Source organism: Acipenser ruthenus, chromosome 2 (genome assembly GCF_902713425.1).
Source record: "Acipenser ruthenus chromosome 2, fAciRut3.2 maternal haplotype, whole genome shotgun sequence".
In the NCBI taxonomy this organism is placed as follows: domain Eukaryota; kingdom Metazoa; phylum Chordata; class Actinopteri; order Acipenseriformes; family Acipenseridae; genus Acipenser; species Acipenser ruthenus.
In genome coordinates this window covers 22,570,196-22,590,793 of record NC_081190.1, presented here as the reverse complement: position 1 = coordinate 22,590,793, position 20,598 = coordinate 22,570,196, and the positions used below count along the sequence as shown (strand labels likewise).

At 36.0% G+C, this 20,598-nt stretch overlaps 1 protein-coding gene across 2 annotated transcripts in view; it reads right to left on the bottom strand.

Moving 5' to 3' along the window:
• Positions 1-4,096: 4,096 nt before the first annotated feature.
• The window catches only part of LOC117409334 (tyrosine-protein kinase SYK), a 45,040-nt gene continuing 28,538 nt past the window's right edge, over positions 4,097-20,598 (bottom strand). Inside the window, exons 4-14 of one of the 2 annotated variants that reach the window (XM_058992246.1) lie at positions 19,740-19,878; positions 16,611-16,692; positions 16,010-16,056; positions 15,039-15,107; positions 11,896-11,977; positions 11,562-11,736; positions 8,519-8,728; positions 7,596-7,785; positions 7,298-7,438; positions 6,691-6,803; positions 4,097-5,642 (exon numbers count right to left, since the gene is read on the bottom strand). In XM_058992246.1, coding sequence (XP_058848229.1) covers positions 5,570-5,642; positions 6,691-6,803; positions 7,298-7,438; positions 7,596-7,785; positions 8,519-8,728; positions 11,562-11,736; positions 11,896-11,977; positions 15,039-15,107; positions 16,010-16,056; positions 16,611-16,692; positions 19,740-19,878 — 1,321 coding nt within the window. In that variant the 3' untranslated portion in view covers positions 4,097-5,569. The remainder of the gene's footprint in view (positions 5,643-6,690; positions 6,804-7,297; positions 7,439-7,595; positions 7,786-8,518; positions 8,729-11,561; positions 11,737-11,895; positions 11,978-15,038; positions 15,108-16,009; positions 16,057-16,610; positions 16,693-19,739; positions 19,879-20,598) is intronic. The other variant, XM_058992247.1, reaches the window with a different exon arrangement.

Here is a 20,598-nt window from a genome sequence, read left to right as displayed (position 1 = left end):
CATTTTGAAATTGTATAACCCAAGCCTTCCAATCAAAAACATCTCAATGAGGGCCTTGGTTTAAAAGTTGCAAGATCTTCCCTGGTGACAGACATCTTTTAGATTTTCAAGCTGAATCCTTCATTGACATTTCTGTATATTTACAAAAATGATCAACACTGTGCACTGGTATGGTGCATTGCTCTGGGAACTCGGTTTGATGTGGAACAGTTGTTCATTTAGCCAGGACACTCTAGAATGTCTAAGGTGGGCCTCATTGAGTAACTGTTGAGTTTGTCAATCATGAGGAGACACAGCTGGTTAGTCACAATAAAAATACATGTTGAAAAAGTTGAAAAATAGACCATTATTTGCCATATTGAGCTACAATACTGTACAATACAATGCAGAAACGTTTTGTAGGTATAGTTTGTCTGACGTTATCTTTAAAACCATAGTTATCTCACTTTAGTTGTCCAAAACCCATTAGCCACATTCTTTGGCATCTCTTCACTTGGTTTCAGAAAACATACTAAGAATGCCGCCAGCCACGCTCCCAAATCATTTTTTCAGACAACTGTTCTCCACATCACTTGTCAGACGAATGATGGCTAACGGCTAAAAGTGAAGAAATTGACCTCATGGCAGCTACAAAATAACCACTTCATAAGGGCACCTGCATTCGAAGTAGAAGGCTTGTTTCCGGAAAGTGAGCTGCCGGAAACCAGTTGTGGTTCTGACCTGCTCCTCTCTTACAGTGCGTTACCTCTCTGGTAGTTTGCCATGTCTGCCACTAGTGTACATTCACCCTTGGTCTATTTACAATTTACATGGTGCCTTAAAAAAAGGATTTAATTATGAATAAGCAAATGGTTGTGTAAAAAAAAAAATAGTGTTAATTACCAATAGACAATGTACGTTTCTAAGGTGGAGGGGTGTTTTTATTTGCAAAAAGGAGATAAGAACAATTTGTAAAGGTTTGATGACACTCATAGAGCAGGTATACAGCTTGCAGAAATGAAGCATTCTGTTACTATTCTCAAACTCTTGTATTTGTAGTAATCAGCAATCAATACTCAAGCATCTTAAAATGTACTATTGACATACAGTATATGGCTGTGACAGGACAGAAGCCCTGCACATGTAAATGGTGTTATTTTGGTACCACTTCATTTCCATGTGAGAATGTGGTGGGGATTGAAGAAAATGTGGACCTTGATTGGTGCTCCAATTAAATAATAATTGAATTTGTGTAATGATGCAGGTGTATAAAAGGCTGCACCGGGCCTGTGAGTTCAGCCCTGTAGAGACTGGTCCTTAAGGAGCGCCAGTGGGTTGCTACCAAAAGTACCCTAAAAAGAGGTGGCTGTGTATTGTTATTTGTTTTAGAATAATTTGTTTTCATTAATTGTTGTAAATGCTTTATTTACATATTTATTAATATCAGCACAGAATAGGAAAACTCTTCCAATAAGTTCAGTATTGAGATGTTGAAAGCAATTTATTTTGGCCAGTAGGCTACTGTGTCAATGTACATTTAACATACTGTAGTCAGTACCTGCAATAATTCACTGAGGGGTAGACTCAGTCATTGAATGCAGAACTGCTACATTGTTTTTCTGGTATTTGGTGCTATTTGATCACATTTCCTGGCACAAGACATTGGACACATCCAAAGACACAACTTCATAATATAAGTGTATATATACCATGTTTGGAAAGTTTGTTTTCATCCTAATAAGATTTAATTATGTTTTCAATAGCTTGTGGCTGTTAAATTAAAGGTATTTCCCTGTAACAGAGAAGTTCGCTGAATTACCGCGATGTAGTTTGATCTGGAGAGTTAATGTATGCATGATAGCTACTGTACCTTGAAGACTTTTGGAAAGTCACACAAAAAATGACTAACTACTGTCATCTAGTGGCACATTGTGTAATAGAATACCAAGGTAATGCATCTGGTGCTTGTGGTGTGAGTGTAGATTTCTGCTGATTTTGTTGTTATTATCGTTTTATTACTGCTTAAATACAATCTGGTGTTTTTTGCTGCAAACTGTAGGACAAAAGGCATAGTCAATAAAATGAATCTCATTAAATAACTATACTCTTTATGATAATCATAAACCATAAAGTTGACTTGCAACAGGGATACTAGAATAATGTCACAACTAATGTGAACTATTATTGACCAAAAAAAAAATCTCACCCATTTGTTTTGCTTTGGTAGTAAATGGATCCTGTGTAGTGTACTGCTGCACTTGTCGTACAGATTTCACATTACATCTTTTTAATTTATCTGAATATGGGATAATGATCTTTTCATAATTCCAAGATATATTGTTAAAAAGCGGTCCTAGTGGAGTCGCTGTGCATTATGTAACTGTGTCTCATGTGTCTTGTAGTTTTGAGATTCGCATGGTCGTCTCCTGTCTTCATTTAGTTCTGACTGCCACCTGGTGCTTGTTTCTTGTGATAATGGATAGCTTTTGGAAAATACATGGCAACCTACAGGGAAAAATTTAATATCACTATGGCATCTTCTTCCAGTCAATGAATATCAAGATTCATTGACCACTTTGCTACTAAAATATCTTCCTTATAAATGACCAATAAGACCATGTAAAGAATGTTTGATTTTTTTTAAAGAAAGGGTTACACTTACTTTGGGGAATTTTAACTTGTATAAATCACTAGACAGTTCTTTTGGTGGGTGTTTGGCTGGGGTGTGAAAGTGCGTGCACCATCTCTTTGTTAATCTCATTGGTTAAACTGTTGCTTCACTACAGAGCTTATCTTTTCTTTCTCCCCCTCTTCCTCTCTGCATCCTCTGCAGCAGCATCTTCCTTTAGTGGTCAATGGGTCCAACCCCCTGACTTGGTTGGTTTCTGCTGATGTCCACCCTGAAGGTAACATATCCTTGAGCAAATTGTCTAAACTATTCCCACATACAAATTCACAAATCCTGGTGGATTCAATCCTTAAATTATGTATTTAAATACATAGGATAATCCATTGGGACTTTTCCAAGGATAACCTTGACAAAATATCTCATAACCATTTTGTATACACAGCTCTGTTCTATACATAGAGACAGTACCCTTGATTTTGTATACGCAGCTCTGTTCTATACATAGAGACAGTACCCTTGATTTTGTATACACAGCTCTGTTCTATACATAGAGACAGTACCCTTGATTTTGTATACGCAGCTCTGTTCTATACATAGAGACAGTACCCTTGATTTTGTATACGCAGCTCTGTTCTATACATAGAGACAGTACCCTTGATTTTGTATACACAGCTCTGTTCTATACATAGAGACAGTACCCTTGATTTTGTATACACAGCTCTGTTCTATACATAGAGACAGTACCCTTGATTTTGTATACGCAGCTCTGTTCTATACATAGAGACAGTACCCTTGATTTTGTATACACAGCTCTGTTCTATACATAGAGACAGTACCCTTGATTTTGTATACACAGCTCTGTTCTATACATAGAGACAGTACCCTTGATTTTGTATACACAGCTCTGTTCTATACATAGAGACAGCACCCTTGATTTGTATAAACAGCTCTGTTCTATACATGTCTTAATTAAGTTGCATTACAGGTGTTGTCTAGTACAAAATGGCTGTAACAATTTCACTGCAACTTCGTTTTAACCTCTGGCCATAACAATGATACAGACAACAGTTTTGATTTATTCAATAGATCTACAAATCGCCACTGAGATAATATGCACTTGTGTCCCACGGTCTAACACTGCATGCGCATCTCTTTGGTGCATTTCTATCTGTAAACATGTTGAAAACGACTGGGAGAGTCTTTTTTGTGTGATTTAAGGTCAGTACTAGATCTGCCACTTTCTAGATCAATTGGTATACCATAAGAAAGGCTGTCCAGTACCAATGAAGTGATCTAATGTAATTATTTTTTGTTTCTGCAAATTATTTTCTAAACTGCCCCTTCAAGTGTTAAAAATCTATTCCTTTGAGACAAATGCTTTTAAATGTCTTAGTCATGCACTGGTAAATGCAATACAATTCTTAAATTATATATATATATATATTAATCATCAATGGAACACAGACATTATAACAGATTAATAAGTCATTTTTAGACACATTTTATTTTATCAAAATAAATTGACAAAAACTGTTTGTTTTTAGTCACACACGTACATTAGTTGCTAATAAAGAGCACCAAACATTTCTTACATATCAAAAACACATGCAATGCCAATCATGTAAATGAAACATCGCTCTAACCGAAGAATGTTTTTTTTTTATATATCTTTACTGTAAAACTCTTCATAGTTAAGATAAATAGATCTCAGAAAGCATATATCCCCTTAATCAGATATTCAGGCACAGTTTTTTTTCAATTTGACAAAGGTTTCCTTTTAAGATCTGTAAGTAGATGAGTGTGTACAAATGAGCTGACTTTCCCTGTGTTGTAGTTGTCTGTTTGTGTGTGTGTGTGTGTGTGTGTGTGTGTGTGTGTGTGTGTGTGTGTGTGTGTGTGTGTGTGTGTGTGTGTGTGTGTGTGTGTGTGTGTGTGTGTGGTTATATGTATGTCATAGTCCTCCACGACCATATTGTAAATGAGACGAGATAATGAAATCCAGATTTTAAATACAATTTAATTTTAAAAAGTCTCCTTTCAAAAAGTAAACTTTTTGACCAAATTAACATTCCTATAAATGTGTGATGCTGTGCAGTATACAGCTGTAATAAAGTAGATGATAGCTGGTTGCAAATCTTTACCATTTTTACTTTTCAGACTGATTATTAATTTAAGCAAATACGACACAAAACAATGGTTATGTGCTGTTTTTTTAGCATGTTGGTGACAGATGCATAATAAAAATTACTTTTATAAATAACTGCTGAAAGGTAAATGATATCAACATATTATTAACTACATTAACAGTTTTGCATTGACAGCAGCAGGAAATTGAATTTATTCTTAAGTATGTTTTTATTTTCTCTTAATATAAATCGATTAAGTAGCATGTTCATAGCTTTATACTTTGTATTGAAGATAGGTAGATAGTACTGCATTTGTAAATACTGTACATATAAAACTAAACTTACTGCATTACAAAATACCTTATTATAAGCAATAAAGCAGTGAAGCTAAAAACAAACAAACAAGTGGACAGTCAAACTGAAAATGTATTAAAAAAAACAGATTAGCCACCATGTGACTCTTTTCCTGTCAAAAGAGATATGACACATTAAGATACATATTTACATCACTGCAAGCACGCTGTGGGGACCACAGATAGAAATTTGATTTTGTTTATTATTTTGCAGTCATTGATTTGATTGTGAAATCATTGTAAATATATTATCTCAATGGAATCATGCAATCATTTTTGAAGACAGACAAATCGCTAAGAGGTGACACACCTAGGTTCATCCATGTAGTTGATACTGTATTCCTAATCCGAAACAAAAGTAATGAAAAAAGCAGTGCAGCAAGAATCTTACAGTATTGACATCTGCTGAAACGTTTTCTTTTTCTTACTGCAGATACTCCACTGTAAGATAATGTCTCAGGCATGGCGCCCATAAAAACTAATTATTGTGAAATGTCGTAGTAGTAGTCCCGTAGTCTGCGTTCAACAACTACAAAAGGAGGCCTTTCTTCAATTCTGCAAAGAGAAAAAAAAAAACCTTGTTGAATATATAATTGCATCTTTTATCAGAACAAGGAAAGACAAAAAAAATATGACAAACAATATTTTAATACTGCATACAAGAGGACCTGTGATTTAGGTCCCTATTCAGCCTATAAAGTGAAGCTTGGCTTCCCCAGAGTCAGATCTGCCAGTAGGTTGTCATGATGGGCTGTCAGAATTCAGACACAGATACAGTAGCACATACACACATCCAGTGCCTGAGATCATACACAGCCTAATATTCTGCTTAACCCTGTTAGATCCTCTGGATTTTCCTGAGGCATGTCAACATAGCTCTCCACCTCCCTGTAACTGGGAAATGCTCCCAGTAGGTGTCACTAAAGAGCTTACAGCAATGTTTAGAGGCTTATCATTCATTTAGTATGTTATTCGCCTGTTTAGACTGCACTTGTCAATCTCTTGATCTACCCCTCCAACTATGCACTGGACTTGCCTTGTTACTGGATGCTCAGCAGATCTCTGCACTGCTATTATTTCATTGTAGATACAAATTGTTTTAATTCTAAACTCGTTACATACTAAACTTCTCATATTATATTCTAGTAGTATTTGCACTTACTGTAAACTGTACTGTACTCAAATATTGTTTTTGCCCTGTAACCTTGTATTGCCCTGTAACATCTGTAAGTTGCCTTCTGTCAAATAATAATAATAATAATAATAATAATAATAATAATAATAATAATAATAATAATAATATCCAACCCCACCCACTTGCAAAACAACTGCAGTCTAACTGCAATTACATTTTGGAAGTGCTTAAATTGCCTGTTGAGTTACTGGAATTAAATGACACACCAATTTATGAGGCATTCTTTTTGGGTCAGGATCTATCAAGTGGACAACTGGTAAGTTACCACTGAACCTTTGTTGACTGTTGCCTCAGATGTTACAATGGGTGACTGTTTGTAATAGGGAGGGTGTATTGCCTAAACAACTGGGAAAAGTGGGAAACATGTATGCCATACAGCTGAAAAGTGATATTAAGTTTCAGACTCACTTGTAGGTCCAGCATTGTTTCATGAGGTCATACATTTCAGGCGGACAATCAGGGGGAGACTCCATCCGATCTCCACGTTCAAGCATTTGCATGACTTCATTTCCTTTCATACCCTGAAAACAAATGTATTTTGGATATATAAATAAACCATGTGCATGTTAAGCCACTTTACTTTATTTATGTGTTCAAAATAACATCAAAATAAAACTATTTCAATATTATTAATGATGACTTTGTGTAGATCAATTTTATTGATTAGAAACCACTTTTTTTTTTAGTATGAAAAAAATCTACTTGTCCTTTTAATTGGACTAAACAGTAAATGTTAAAAAAAAAATAAAACATATAATTAACTACATTAACAGCTTTGTATCAACAGCAGCAGGAAATTGAATTTCATCTTAAGTATGTTTTGCTTTCTCTTTACAATATAAATGTAGGTAGCATGTTAATAGTTGTATACTTTATATTGTGAATACAGATAGTACAAATAGGACATTGCAAAACCATATAAACCTATTACGGAAACCTTTTTAAGAGCTTGCTGGGTAGACTAGTTTCAGAGACACTGCATTTTACACACATTCCAGTATATGGGGGAACTCACTCTGTATGGCTTCTGTCCCAAGGAAAATGCTTCCCACATCAAAACACCAAAGCTCCATACATCACTCTTGCAGGAAAACTTGAAGTAGTTCATACATTCTGGAGCATACCATTTGACGGGCCATTTCCCATGTCCTTTAGCCTAAAAAACGAGGAAATGACTCTGAAGTAAGCAAACCTTAGTACTGTACAAAATAGTTCATTTTGCTAAAGCTTCCAGTAAAGTAAAATTCTTGAGTTAACAAAAAGATAACCAGGTTGTCATTTGTGATTGATTCACACTAATAAACAAGACTTACTTTGTAGTAATTCTCTTCCGCATTTAGTGCTTTTGAGAGCCCAAAGTCACTAATTTTGGCATAATGCTGGGTGACTAACAGCACATTTCTGGCAGCCAAGTCTCTGTGAACAAAGCTGTTCTCTTCAAGGTACTTCATGCCCATGGAAACTTGATGAACTAACTCTGTGATATTCTTTTTGGAAATATGCCTAAAGAGATTTTAAAAGGAAGCAGGTTAGCAATACAGTCAACATAAATACTCTACAAACTGCCAATTTCTGTAAACAATTGGGTTTTTTTTTATTCCTAGAAAACTCTTGACATGAGGAGTTATTATCTATAAAAGCATACTAAATTGCAACGAGCCAGGGGCTGAACTTGTGAAGTCCATTAAGAGGTAGGTAGTGCAGTTTTGTTTTGTTATTTTTGGAGTATGCTATCTGAAATTTAGAGTTATTATATTTTCAAGTACGAATATAGATGTTCTAATGTACATAATATACCAGAATGGAGGCTGTTTAACGTTTTACATTATTACAAAATATTTTTTTGAGCTCCTAAATAAAAAATATATTCCCAGTGTTCATTTTCACACTAAATTCACTGTATGGATATAAATAAAGAAAGCATGGAGGGCATACAGGGACCCAATCTGTAAACAGCCAGTGGTTAAGAAAGTCCATAGTCGACCCTGTTGTTCCTTGATGAATTTTTTTAACTATAGTTTGCCATCTGGTGGTAGGAATAATGAAGTGCAGCTGAATGAAAGCTTTCAAAAAAATAACAATTTCGGCACTGTTGCGTCAGTGGGCATAATGTAATCTGTGTCGCAGGGGTTAGAACATGTGGCTTCCACTGCGGATAAATAAATAAATACATTTCTGGCTGGCCCAGCTCTGTGCATTTGCATGGAAAGCAAACCACTAACTAAAACTGACTTACTTGTTTTTTTGCAAGAATTTGTTGAGGGGACCTAACTCTGCAAGTTCCATAACCAACATCAAATTCTCAGCTTCACAGATTCCAATCATTCGGACGATGTACGGGTTGTCCAGCCGCTGCATCACGTTTGCTTCTCTGAGCATCTCCTCCTTGACCGCTGGATCATTGTCCTCGTTCTTTAGGATTTTTATAGCTACTGTTTTTTCAGATCTGATAATAAATTGTAAAACACATCTTTAAAGTAAGTAGCTTCTAATTAAATGTCATTTTATTTTCACTGTCCCCATAACTTTTAGTTGTTTCCAATTGCAATGACTCACCATATCTGTTGTTCACTTCCATTACCTATGTAGATCTCGTGTTCATTTCTGAGATGTGTTGAATCTTGTGTTTTATATAATTTTTATGGGAAACAGAAATGCCATGTTTGTCTAATACTTATGTACACTAGTACTGAAAAACAAAGAACACTCAAAGTAATTGTAGCTATCAATATAGTTTCATACATTTTCTCCTCCATGTACATTCATTATATAGGTTTCAAATGTGCAGTTTTTAAAGAAACACATGTTTTTAATAAACTTGTATTTGTATATGAAAACATTATATCTGGTACTAGACTGGATTAACAAAATCTCTGCTTGCAGCCATGCTTTTAGAATGCCGCACCTCCTGGGTCATTTCACCTGGTTGGTGAAACTGACCCCACCCCTTCACTGTTTTTTTATTTCCTGTCAATAACCAGTCAACTGCTTCCCCTATTGATTGGCATGCTTTCAATCAGTAACGTGTTTTGACCCAGAAGACAAGAAAGTAAAGCAGAAACAGACTTCCTGGAACGCAAGTCAAGACAGCTTGGAATTCACGCTAACCTACTGTAGTACTAGATGTCTGTTTAAAATGAAAATACAGTAGCTAATGGACGTGCAAAATAGGTAAGATTTATGGCATTCTTTTGTGGCTACAATTACTTTAAAAGCTGATTGGTTTGTATTAATGTCCCCTCTTATGGTAAAATAAAAATTATTATTTTTTTTAACATTAAATCCATCTCTTCAGGGAAGCAGGCACAGGCGTTGAAGGTTGACTAGTAAGCAGGTTAATCTCATCTAACTTGTAGTCTCACATTGGCCCAGTTTCCATGGAGGGTTAAATGATCGTGAAGGTGCGCATGCACGTTTGGTGGAAAATCTTGTGAAAATTGAGTTTCAGGCCAAAAAAACAATGCTCACAGAGAAGGTAAAACCCAATTTTGTAAAAAAATGTAAAGCCAACACCCAATTTTTCATGAAAACCCCAATTTCACGTGAAAATAAACTCTTGTTATTTCCTAAGTCCCAGCACTACAGACTTAAGAAAAGACGTCAGCTGAAGTAGAGTCTAAAACGGCAGCAGGTAAGTATGCTTTTTGTTTGAAATATTTTCTTCATTATATTGGTGTTCAATTAAAAATGTAAAAAAAAAAACCCCAGCATTTTGCAACTGTGACATGGTTTCCTTGTGAGAAGGTGACATTCTCGTGTGCAAATTGTTGTATGCATGGAAACCACACTTTCAGGGACGTTTCTCTAGAAAAAACAGGATAACATTTAATTGGTTGTCCGTCCGTGCCTCCCCCTGGAAGGTGCAGGGTAAATCTATTTGGCCCCCACCCTAGATGTTTCAAGTTGGGAAAAAAAGCACTTGTTAACAGCTTCCTTGCAGGATAATGAACAAAAGCAAAGAGAACTGATCTTCAGTACCAAGGCTTGTGGCTTTTAACCTAGCTGTGATGAAAAAGATGTCATAAACCCCTTTCAAGCTTGTTGTTTAATGACAGATAAGAAATCCTTGAATGGAGGCAATTTGTAGAACTGTTCTAGTAAGGCAGAGGTAGGATATATTTTGCAGGTTGAAATAATTAATTAAGGGACAACATTCTACAGTAGAATGGATGGGAGGAGCCAGAGGATGCCTATACCTGTAGCAATTCAACAAGCTGACCACGTGTTGGCACCTTCATTAGAAAATGTTAACTCAAGTCACATGTTGATAAAAGATACATCAGGTAAATTTAGTTGTAGGTTTTTCAAGTACTTTGTTAACTAATCTCTCTTGTTCCTTACTATTATAAAGAATACTTACATTACAACTACAAAGCACAAACAAAAACAGTACATGTTATGTGATTCAAAAAACCGGGTCAACCTTAATTCTGCTTTACTGACGTTACAAGACTACTGCACATCAGCTAGCCCAGTGATAGGCCAGACCTCCGTGCAAAGAACTTTCCTACCTACATCCATTGTATTTGTTTTATTTTGAATTACACCCCAACCTCAGCATTTCTCCTTGGGGTGTTACCATTGAAGACAGGAGTCATACAATCACACATTACAAGACTGTATGTTGCATACTCAAAAAATACAGAATAACACAGTGCTAAAACCCCTATCACTAAGAACTAGGATTAGATTTTATTTCAATTACCCAAGAACTATTAAAATCGATGTTCAGATTGTGAGGAGAGCAGCCATTAGGAGGCTGTGTGGTCCAGTGGTTAAAGAGAAGGGCTTGTAACCAGGTGGTCCCCGGTTCAAATCCCACCTCAGCCACTGACTCATTGTGTGACCCTGAGCAAGTCACTTAACCTCCTTGTGTTCTGGCTTTCGGGTGAGATGTTGTTGTAAGTGACTCTGTAGCTGATGCATAGTTCACACACCCTAGTCTCTGTAAGTTGCCTTGGATAAAGGTGTCTGCTAAATAAACAAATAATAATTATCCTACACAATATCGGCAGTTTAGTTTGAAATATCCAAATGTAGTCCAGTGTAAAATAGTTTTAAAAAGAATTGATTTGTATGTAAAAACTATTTTTCGGCCCAGAACAGCATTAAGCGGACATTCCTGTTTGATAACAGTCTGGAATTTTCTTGTAGTCAAAAATCAAGGAGGCATGGTGAATGTGGCGGACATTAATGCTTACTTGCATCATGCGTTTAACATGTTGATAAAGCATCTTGCCATTTTAATATAGTTTTTAGAGGCTGGTAGTGGTACTTACTTCATCATGCGATAAACCCCTTTCATCACAGTACCAAAGTTCCCAGAACCAAGCTCTCCGTCTTCCAGTATAAGTTGCTTCCGGTCTAGATGAACAGTTTTGGGTTTCAATTCTTCTGGGTCGGCATACGGGCTTTCATAAACCGCAGTGTCCATGGGCATAGCCTCTTTGGAAACTGATGGTAGAATGAAAAAGCAAAAATCAGTGCTTAGAAAAGAAGCCCTACACATTATTAACACACTACATTGGTTACTTTTTGACCTTCAGAATTGTACTGTAGATGCATTCCAAGCTTGTATTTCAATAAACATGCAGTCATCATCTCTTGTTATACCTTGTTTTTTATTTCCTGGCCTCATTTCGTAGGGGTTGAGTTGTGCAGAACTCTTAGCACGAGCACCCATATCGCTCGCCTTCTGCATGGATGAAGAAAAATACATTTAAAAAATCTGCAGGAAATGGAAAGTACGTTTTTTGTTGTTATGTAGCAAAATCACATGCAACACGCGCGGCACATAAAGCAGCATGATGAATTGTTTTGAACACTAGATCACGCATTAAGCAGGATTGCAAAATATGCAAGCACCAAAGCTGTATTAGAAATTTGAAAAGTGGTGAAATGTAAATTAAGTCGCAAGTTAATACCCCATTTCCCTTACAAAAGTTTACCACGGTATTTTGGCAGTTTTACCATGCTTTTCTCTATATGTTTACCATAGTTTACCATTTATGTTTACCATTTACCATAGTTTACTCTGGTTTGCCATGTTTATTAATATGCTTTACTGTACCTTGCTATTCTGTACATTGCTTACCTACGCTTTACCAAGCGTTCACTATGCTTTATTACACGTTGCTATGATTTTACTGTGGTAAACTTTTATAAGGGTACCATAAATACATTATTTGTTGTGTTAAAAAGACAAACCATCCGAAATTCCATGAAAAAAAGAAAACAAATCTTCAGTCAGTGGATGGTGCAGTATATGTTACTGTTGTCATGCTGCATTCTGTTGTTTTTGACGTTTAATCTCAGTGATGGGAGCCTTCCTCCCATGCTCAGCGTAAAGTCACACTTAAACAACCCAGTAATGGAATGTAACACTGGCTAATTCAGCAAGGGAACCCTCCCAATTATTATCGTGACAGCGCTCTCCCAGGCCAGTCCCCTGTGAAGAAGAGCCGTGCTGCCAATACACAACTACTGGAAACATAACAGGGTGTACCCCCTTGACACGCTACAACACATTTCTTGTAGAAATACATTGCGTTTACTGTAATTCTATTCTGTTCTACTGTGTTATGTCAGGTTTCGAATTATTTCTACCCATTTCATTCATTCATTATTTCTTTTTTTAAGCACATACATTCTGACAAAATTGGAAATAAAATAAAATACAAAAACAAAGAGCTTGGTGTATTCTTGTTGTTTAGTAAAAATAAATCCATATAATTTGTATAGAACTGTATTCAACCAAAAACAAGTTTTGCACTGAAGGTGGGGGGCTGAAATGGTGTGTAAGTTGATTTAAAATGTCACCTTGACGCATCCACAGTTCCACATTTAACTAACAGATGGCAGTATAGTACACCCATTCAGGACCACCAGTATGTATTTTTGCATTACAGTATACATTAGAACAAATTTAATATAGAAGGAGTAATGGAAGAATGGCAGAATTAGTCGGGATGCAGAGTAAATTCCTACAGGCTCCTACACTTCATTCCTACATGACCTTCACTGCATAGCCTCAAATTTGGTTAGATGTTTTCAGCATGGTCTGGCTGGCTCCAGATTTTATACATTCATAGAAATTATTTTTTTTTTAAATAAAGGTATTTACTGATTTACTGGTTTGGTTTGTTTTCTTCTTCAGTTGATTTTATGGAATGACTTCTACTTGATTAGAAGTAGCTTTTCTTTTCTTTTTTAAAGTGAAGTACCATTTTCTAACCCTATAAGACTGCCAATAGGAAACATACTACAGGCTAATTAACAACTTAGGCTTAAAAACATCAGGTATTGATTACGAAACAACTTACATTAACACCGCATTGTTATAAAACTGCCATGACAACGAAACAACCCTGTCACCAACAAACACCTGTGCCATCATGATGAGGTCAGGATGTTAATGGGCCATAGGGCACTCGCAGCATCTGAAGATGTTTGTGTTTTTCTTGTGTACAGATATAACTAGGCATTGTACAGGTTTTGTTGTCTGAGTGATTTTGTTAAGAGGGTGAGTGGAACTAGATGTTTTACAGTGTAACCTGCATTACTATTCTATCCAGCTGTTTAGACAGATGAACACATCACAGACACTCCTTGATAATAAAAAATATGAAACGGGTGAACACCGGTATTCTGGACCATAATTCTAAGTTTTACCTACCTTTTGGTACCTGTTTGCTTTTGGGTCAATACTCTGCCCAAATTATAGATCACCAGTTTGGTGAAAGTATATTTAAAATATTCATTGTCTCAATTCTGTGTCATACTTATAACACAATGCAGTCGTTGAAACACTGACCACCATTTAACATCCCAGCAGTACACCTACTTTCATAACAAGGTCTTAGATTAAATAATAATAATAATAATAATAATAATAATAATAATAATAATAATAATAATAATAATAATAATAATAATAAATGCCCAGATCTTTGAAGAAAAGGGCAAGTGCCTTCATCCAACAGATGAAGAAACTAGCTAGTACAGAACCACCATGCTATCCTAGACATGTGAACTTGTCTTGATCGTACTTGGTTTGTGATTTAAAGGGCATCCTTGCTGACTATAGTATGATTGCAAAGGATTAACATCTATTTTACACGCATCACGCATGAGAATTTTAAACCTTTACTTTTCCAGTGAGTAGCCTAACAGAAAAAGACAAGAGTGGATTAATGTGCATTAGTAATAGCAGGAGAAATCCTACGTGCAGTGTGTCAAGTGGAAACAAGGTGAAACTCTACATGCACTGGTTTGGGAAGATCCTCACTCAAAAATGACACGGGCTGTTAAAACACTGGAACTGAATGCATGCAAATAAGTATTAATTTGCTCAGTAAAAAAGAAAGTAAATGAATTATTTCTTAGCATATGTGATGACGCAATCCGATATAAATGCCATTCTTGCCATATCAGACAGGTTGCCACTATCTACAGGTACGCTGAAGGTTTTATGCAGTATATTTTGAAGATGATTTTGATTCTGCAACAAGCACATCACTTTTTTGGACTCAAGAGTGAATAAGTATTCTGCAGTAATGATTGATAAACACACATGCTGATTAATAAATGTAGGCACAGATTGGAAGAATTAGGAAGAACACCAGCTGCCCCAACACCTTGTTAGTAGCAAACCACACATTAGTAGAAGGGTGTCAGATCAGGTTAGTTCATTGCATACATTTCCTACCACTTTAATTTCTGAGGGAAAACAATTGAAAATGGTGTGATAGTTGCACCTGTTTGCTGCCAGACTTTGGAAAGGAGTAGGATTTCATTCTGGAGAAAATTCCACCTGTTGCACCATTCTAGAAACCACAATTTCAAAGAGGAATTATTTTCTAAATGAAAAGGGCTCACATATTTCCATAACCAGCAAGTAGTTGGTTACATTTAAACACAGGAAATGGACTATAGTGTTAAAATGAAGCACAGTTTACATGACTTCTGCTGCAAGATTCCTCTTGGTTTACTCTTCTATTATGTTGTTATAAACAAAGTGTTTGTTAATGCCATGCATATCTATTAAACAGGGATGAGTACAAAGCTGTCCTATTTACTACTGTATGGATTATGGAATTCTTCATAATTTCCAAAGATTTAAAAAAAAAATGTTATGTGAAAGAAAACTACATTTGTGATGGATTGCATTTTAACTGCACTTTCACAATTTCTGTTTGTGTGGCCCAGCAGCATTCCCCCTAAACCAATTGTATTCTCAGGAAATTTCAAAAGAACAGTTAAAAAAGCAAATTATATTTTTGGGAAACTATGTCTAATTCCAACAGAATAAATAGCCACATATTTTATTTGCAAATAAATAGGCAATCTAACCCAAAGATACAGCGGGCACTTTGACAACACACACAAACTGCAAATGGAAACAGACTGTAAAAGACAGATAGGTTTGTTATAAAACAAGACCAGGGTCTCATTTCCTGAATATCGACACACCTTCATCAGGAGTTTGTCCCAATGTTAATGAGGTGGGAAAAAAAAACATTTTTTTTTTTTCAAAACTTAAAATTTAGTTACCAACATGAGTAAGCAAAAAATGCAGAGTGGCATTAACAACAGAAACACAGAAAAAAGTAGCAAGATTCGAGAGAAGAAAAACTGCAATTCAACACACCTGCAGTTCATGACCTCTACCAATACACTAATGGAAAAAAATGATATTTCTATTGATAGAGATTAGATGTATACTTACCCTGGGGTGATTTTGAGGAATGGGTGGACAGCTCAGATCTATAGAATCTGTACAAAAATAAACCGGCAAGTACAATTGTTTTAAATAAAAAAGCAGAAGTAAATATCATCTGAATGAAGATTAAGAACAAGCTTTCTACAGGGAGTCTTTTGGAACACAAAAAGAGGATCTTGAAAACAGCACATATTAATGTAATATGCATTAAATGAATATCTGTGCCTGTGGGCTCCACCATGTTTTATTTCCACTCGCTGCCTTTTGTGTATAGCAAACGCATCAGCATTTTCTCCAGCTACAGTATAATATTTATAACATTGCCCCCCTCGTGTTATTCTGGATTATACACACTGTATATAGAGAATTAGTCGATTGCAATAACCAGCTTCACTGGAATGAGCCTTTTAACATTAATGATTTGTGAACAACTTTCATTCAAGACCCTAACCTCAGCGATGACAGTAAAGCCACTATGCTGGTACTTCAGGACTAATGAAGTGGTTGTTTCTGTGTAAAGGCAGCATGTTTCAACATAGAGTCTAGCAAAGCATAAACACCATTTAATACATCAAAAGAGGAAGAAAACAAAAGCAGAACAACATACCAAGTGGCAGGTCAGGCCGGAGACATGGTTCTGTGAGAACCCTTAGCAGTCCATCAGGCTTATAGGAATAGTGCTCTACCAACTGTGGAAAGACACCATGGTGAGTGAAGTTATTTCTAGTAACAACAAAAATATTTCACTTATGTCTGTGTAAAAAATACTGTCAGCAGGATTTCAAAGAAAATGCCCTTGCTTAGATACTGCGGCACTATCCCAACATCGTTTTCACTCACTCTTTTTTTGCTAATAGTCTGTATGAGACCTTTCTATTCATCATAGTTAGGGCCCTGCGTTTTTCACTTAATTATTTAACCTGTAATTTAGTCTTCTAGCCACATGATGTCGCTATAGCCTCCATAGTAAGCCACATAATGAGCAATCATTAAACAATCATCCCATCACATTACTTTAACCATTTGAATTGCTCATCCCAGTACTACAAAGTATGTATTAGCAGATTAATAAACAGAACGCTGTAGATGGCTACTGACATTTATTTAACCCTTACATCCCTGTGAATATGTATAACAGGATTTTAAAAGGAAGTTTTTTTTCAATATTATTTCAGAGAACTCATAAGTATAAATAAATTATTAAAAGGTTTTAATTTATCAGTACACTTTTACACAAATCATGTGTTAAAAAACGAAATAACATTTCCTTGATGTCTGGATCTCACCGGCACAAATATGTAATTTGTCAACAGAAAGGGAGGTTTTTTTTTTTTTTTTTTTTTTAATGGATTTCCTGTTTCTAGCACCTATCCCTGAACAGTCTAGTTAATATAACCATTGATTGGAATCTGGGCATTTGATAGATTCTGTAACATATGTTAGCTGTGTTTTTATTATTATTATTATTATTATTATTATTATTATTATTATTATTATTATTATTATTATTATTATTATTGTTGTTGTTGTTGTTGTTGTTGTTGTTGTTGTTGTTTTTGTTTTGTTTTTATTGGTTTTTTAAAAAAATATAATTTAAAAAATAGTTGTTCATAAGTGTTAATTATGTTTGCATGAAAGACAAAAAAACAATTTTCAGTTTTTGTGTATTATATTTTGCTATTAAACTTAAGCATCGTCAGTTGGTTGGATTGACGTTGCTCTTGAAAATGTGTCCATATGAAGAAACACTTCTTTCAGCATCCACAAAATTGGTATCAACTGACAAATATCATTTAGCCTTTCTTGCTAAATTGGGAAATAGTACTGCATTTCTCCAAATTCAGTGAAATAAATTCCACTGCCATTTCCTTTTGCATATAGTTTATATCCCTCCGTGTAAATAGGGGGCAGGCCAAAGCCCTGCTGATAAAAAATATTGTGGGGTATACTATTGTATGTATTGTCTGGGTTATGTAGCATGGGTGATTTCATTTGTTACTGTTTAAATGTGGTCTGGCAGAGGCGATGTTAGCAGCTCAGCTCTGCCAGACAGCTCGTGAGTATGCGTGGTCGGCAGCTGACGTTTATTTGTCTGTCCTTTTTGTTTAATAAATACGTGCACCAGCGCTTTCAACCCGTAGTACCTGTGTGTGTGCTAGTCAGCTTCCTGGTCTGGGTACGTCACCACACAGCCGTCCTGCCACACCCTTCATTTGTGATTTACAGTCAGCATCAAACCCTGGAATAGAATCTGATGGGAGGGTTTCTTTATCCAGACTACAAACTTGTTGTGGGTCAAAAATCCTTTCTGCCTTCAGAAACCTGTGAGCTGGTTGAATAAAACATGGTTTTTTTCTGCATTGATCAGGGTTATAGTAGCTCGTCAATTTTTCATAAACCGTGGAACATTTTAACACACTATTTGTTTATACTGGCATCTGTGCTGTGCAACTCTTGTGCCAATGCTTGGTATGTATTTATTCATTTTGCAACTTTATTATACGCTTGATGAACTTTATCGTTACGGCTTTCAAACCTCTGTATAATATCCACTAGTGTCTAGTCATTTACCATGCATTGCAAACAGGGAGAGTGGAGACACCTGGTGGATATTGCTGTGTGCAATTTCTCAAAGAAATGTTTTTTGATTGTGTGGTGCATCCATTTTTTCTCGAGGTAAGCTTTTTCATTAAACGCATTGTAACAGGGCGAGGTGCCCTGTACATCGATTTGTTTATTTATTTTTAGAACGGGGTTTCCCCCTCAGCCCCTGTGTTATTTTGTATTTGTTTTGTATTATTATTATTATTATTATTATCATTATCCTCAGTATGTATTTATGTACAGATGACGGCGACGCGCCGTGGGTATTGTTTTGTATTTATGACTGTACTAGGACGGCGTAGCCGATTTGTTTTGTTTAGTAGCGTGGATGGGTAGTCCCATCCACAGAAAATTAATAAACTCGTGCAGATTGTGGCCGAGGGGTAATAGAATAATTGATAGCTAGTTAAACCCCTCGGCCACGATATATAAGCCTGCAGCTCGCTGCACTCAGGGTGGGTGTTACTGTTAGAGAGGAGAGAGCGAGCAGTGAGACAGAAAAGCGAAACTAAAATGAAACTCCAGGAACAGTGAATTGCTCAGCCTGACCTGGGTTTTGTTTATTACTTTTGTGTTCGTGATTTGTTTTTGTTTAACTATTTATTTTGCTCTGTGAGCACAGTTTCTTTTTGTTTAAACTGTTGATTTATTTTTGTTTTACTTAATAAAAACGGCAGCCAGCCGCGTCATTTACTTTAACTGCAGTACTTGCGTGGCGTGTGTTTACCTTCCTGCTTCTGCCTGACATCACCGCCCAGTCATCCTGTCACACGCATCCATTTCTAAAATGGCCATAATTGTCACTTGTAATTAGGGTGTATGTTCTAATAATCCAGAATGTAATGTGTTGATTCCTTAATTATTCTTTTGATCCGTTTAGCTGGAGTGGCTACACAGACACCTGGAGGTTTAGGACTGAATTGCAGGCTAGTCCTGTTTTAATTTTCCTGTGAATTTCTCAGGGCCCTAATCATAGTATCTAACAGAAGTCCTAAAAAGTGTCTTCTGTCATCCACGGCTTTCCTTGTTTTCTTCACAATCATTTTTGGTCTGTTCTCTTTGATATCCTGCTGAGCACTTGGTGAAATAACAAATTCCTTATACAGGGTTTATATTGATTTATTAACTTTACCTGCCAAAGTGTATCAAATTTCTTTCCATCAGGTATGGAGAGCTTGCCCGTCTTGTCCTTGTCAATCCTATAATGCAGCACTTTGCCCTCATGTAGCAGGCAGAGAGCAAACGAGCCTTTGTCGTCACGTTCCCTTAATCTAGAAAGAAAACAATTGAATATTAAAACATAGCCTGTTGACAACATTCCAGGAATATCATAAAACCGTCTAAGTCACTCGATCAGATCATTACAGCACAAGCAGTTTCAAATAGAGTATAAGTGTGGAGTAGTGGTTAGGGCTCTGGACTCTTGACCAGAGGTTGGGGACACTGCTGCTGTACCCTTGAGCAAGGTACTTTACATAGATTGCTCCAGTAATAACCCAACTGTATAAATGGGTAACTGTATGTAAAAAAACAATGTGTCTGTATAATGTGAAATAATGTATAATGTGATATCTTGTAACAATTGTAAGTCGCCCTGGATAAGGGCGTCTGCTAAGAAATAAATAAATAAATAATAATAATAATAATAATAATAATAATAATAATAATAATAATAATAATAATAATAATAAATGCTTTTCAGCTAACCAATTCTTAAAAACAGATACTGACCATTTGGTTTGTTGTCTTGTTCTTAGTTAATTTCTTTACAGTTCTAGGTTTTCAAGCTCATTCTCCGAATCGTTTATATGCCGTTCTGTATTATTAATTGTAGTAGGCCTACTAGGGTTTTGTAGCAGGTTTTCAACACCAGTAGCTGGATCGGGTGTTGTAGCTGAGGATGGTAAATTTACCCACTCTGGTATTGATATGTGGCCAAATAATTCAAAATGTACATGTTTTCAGTTTAGCTGTAACCAAGAATGTGATTT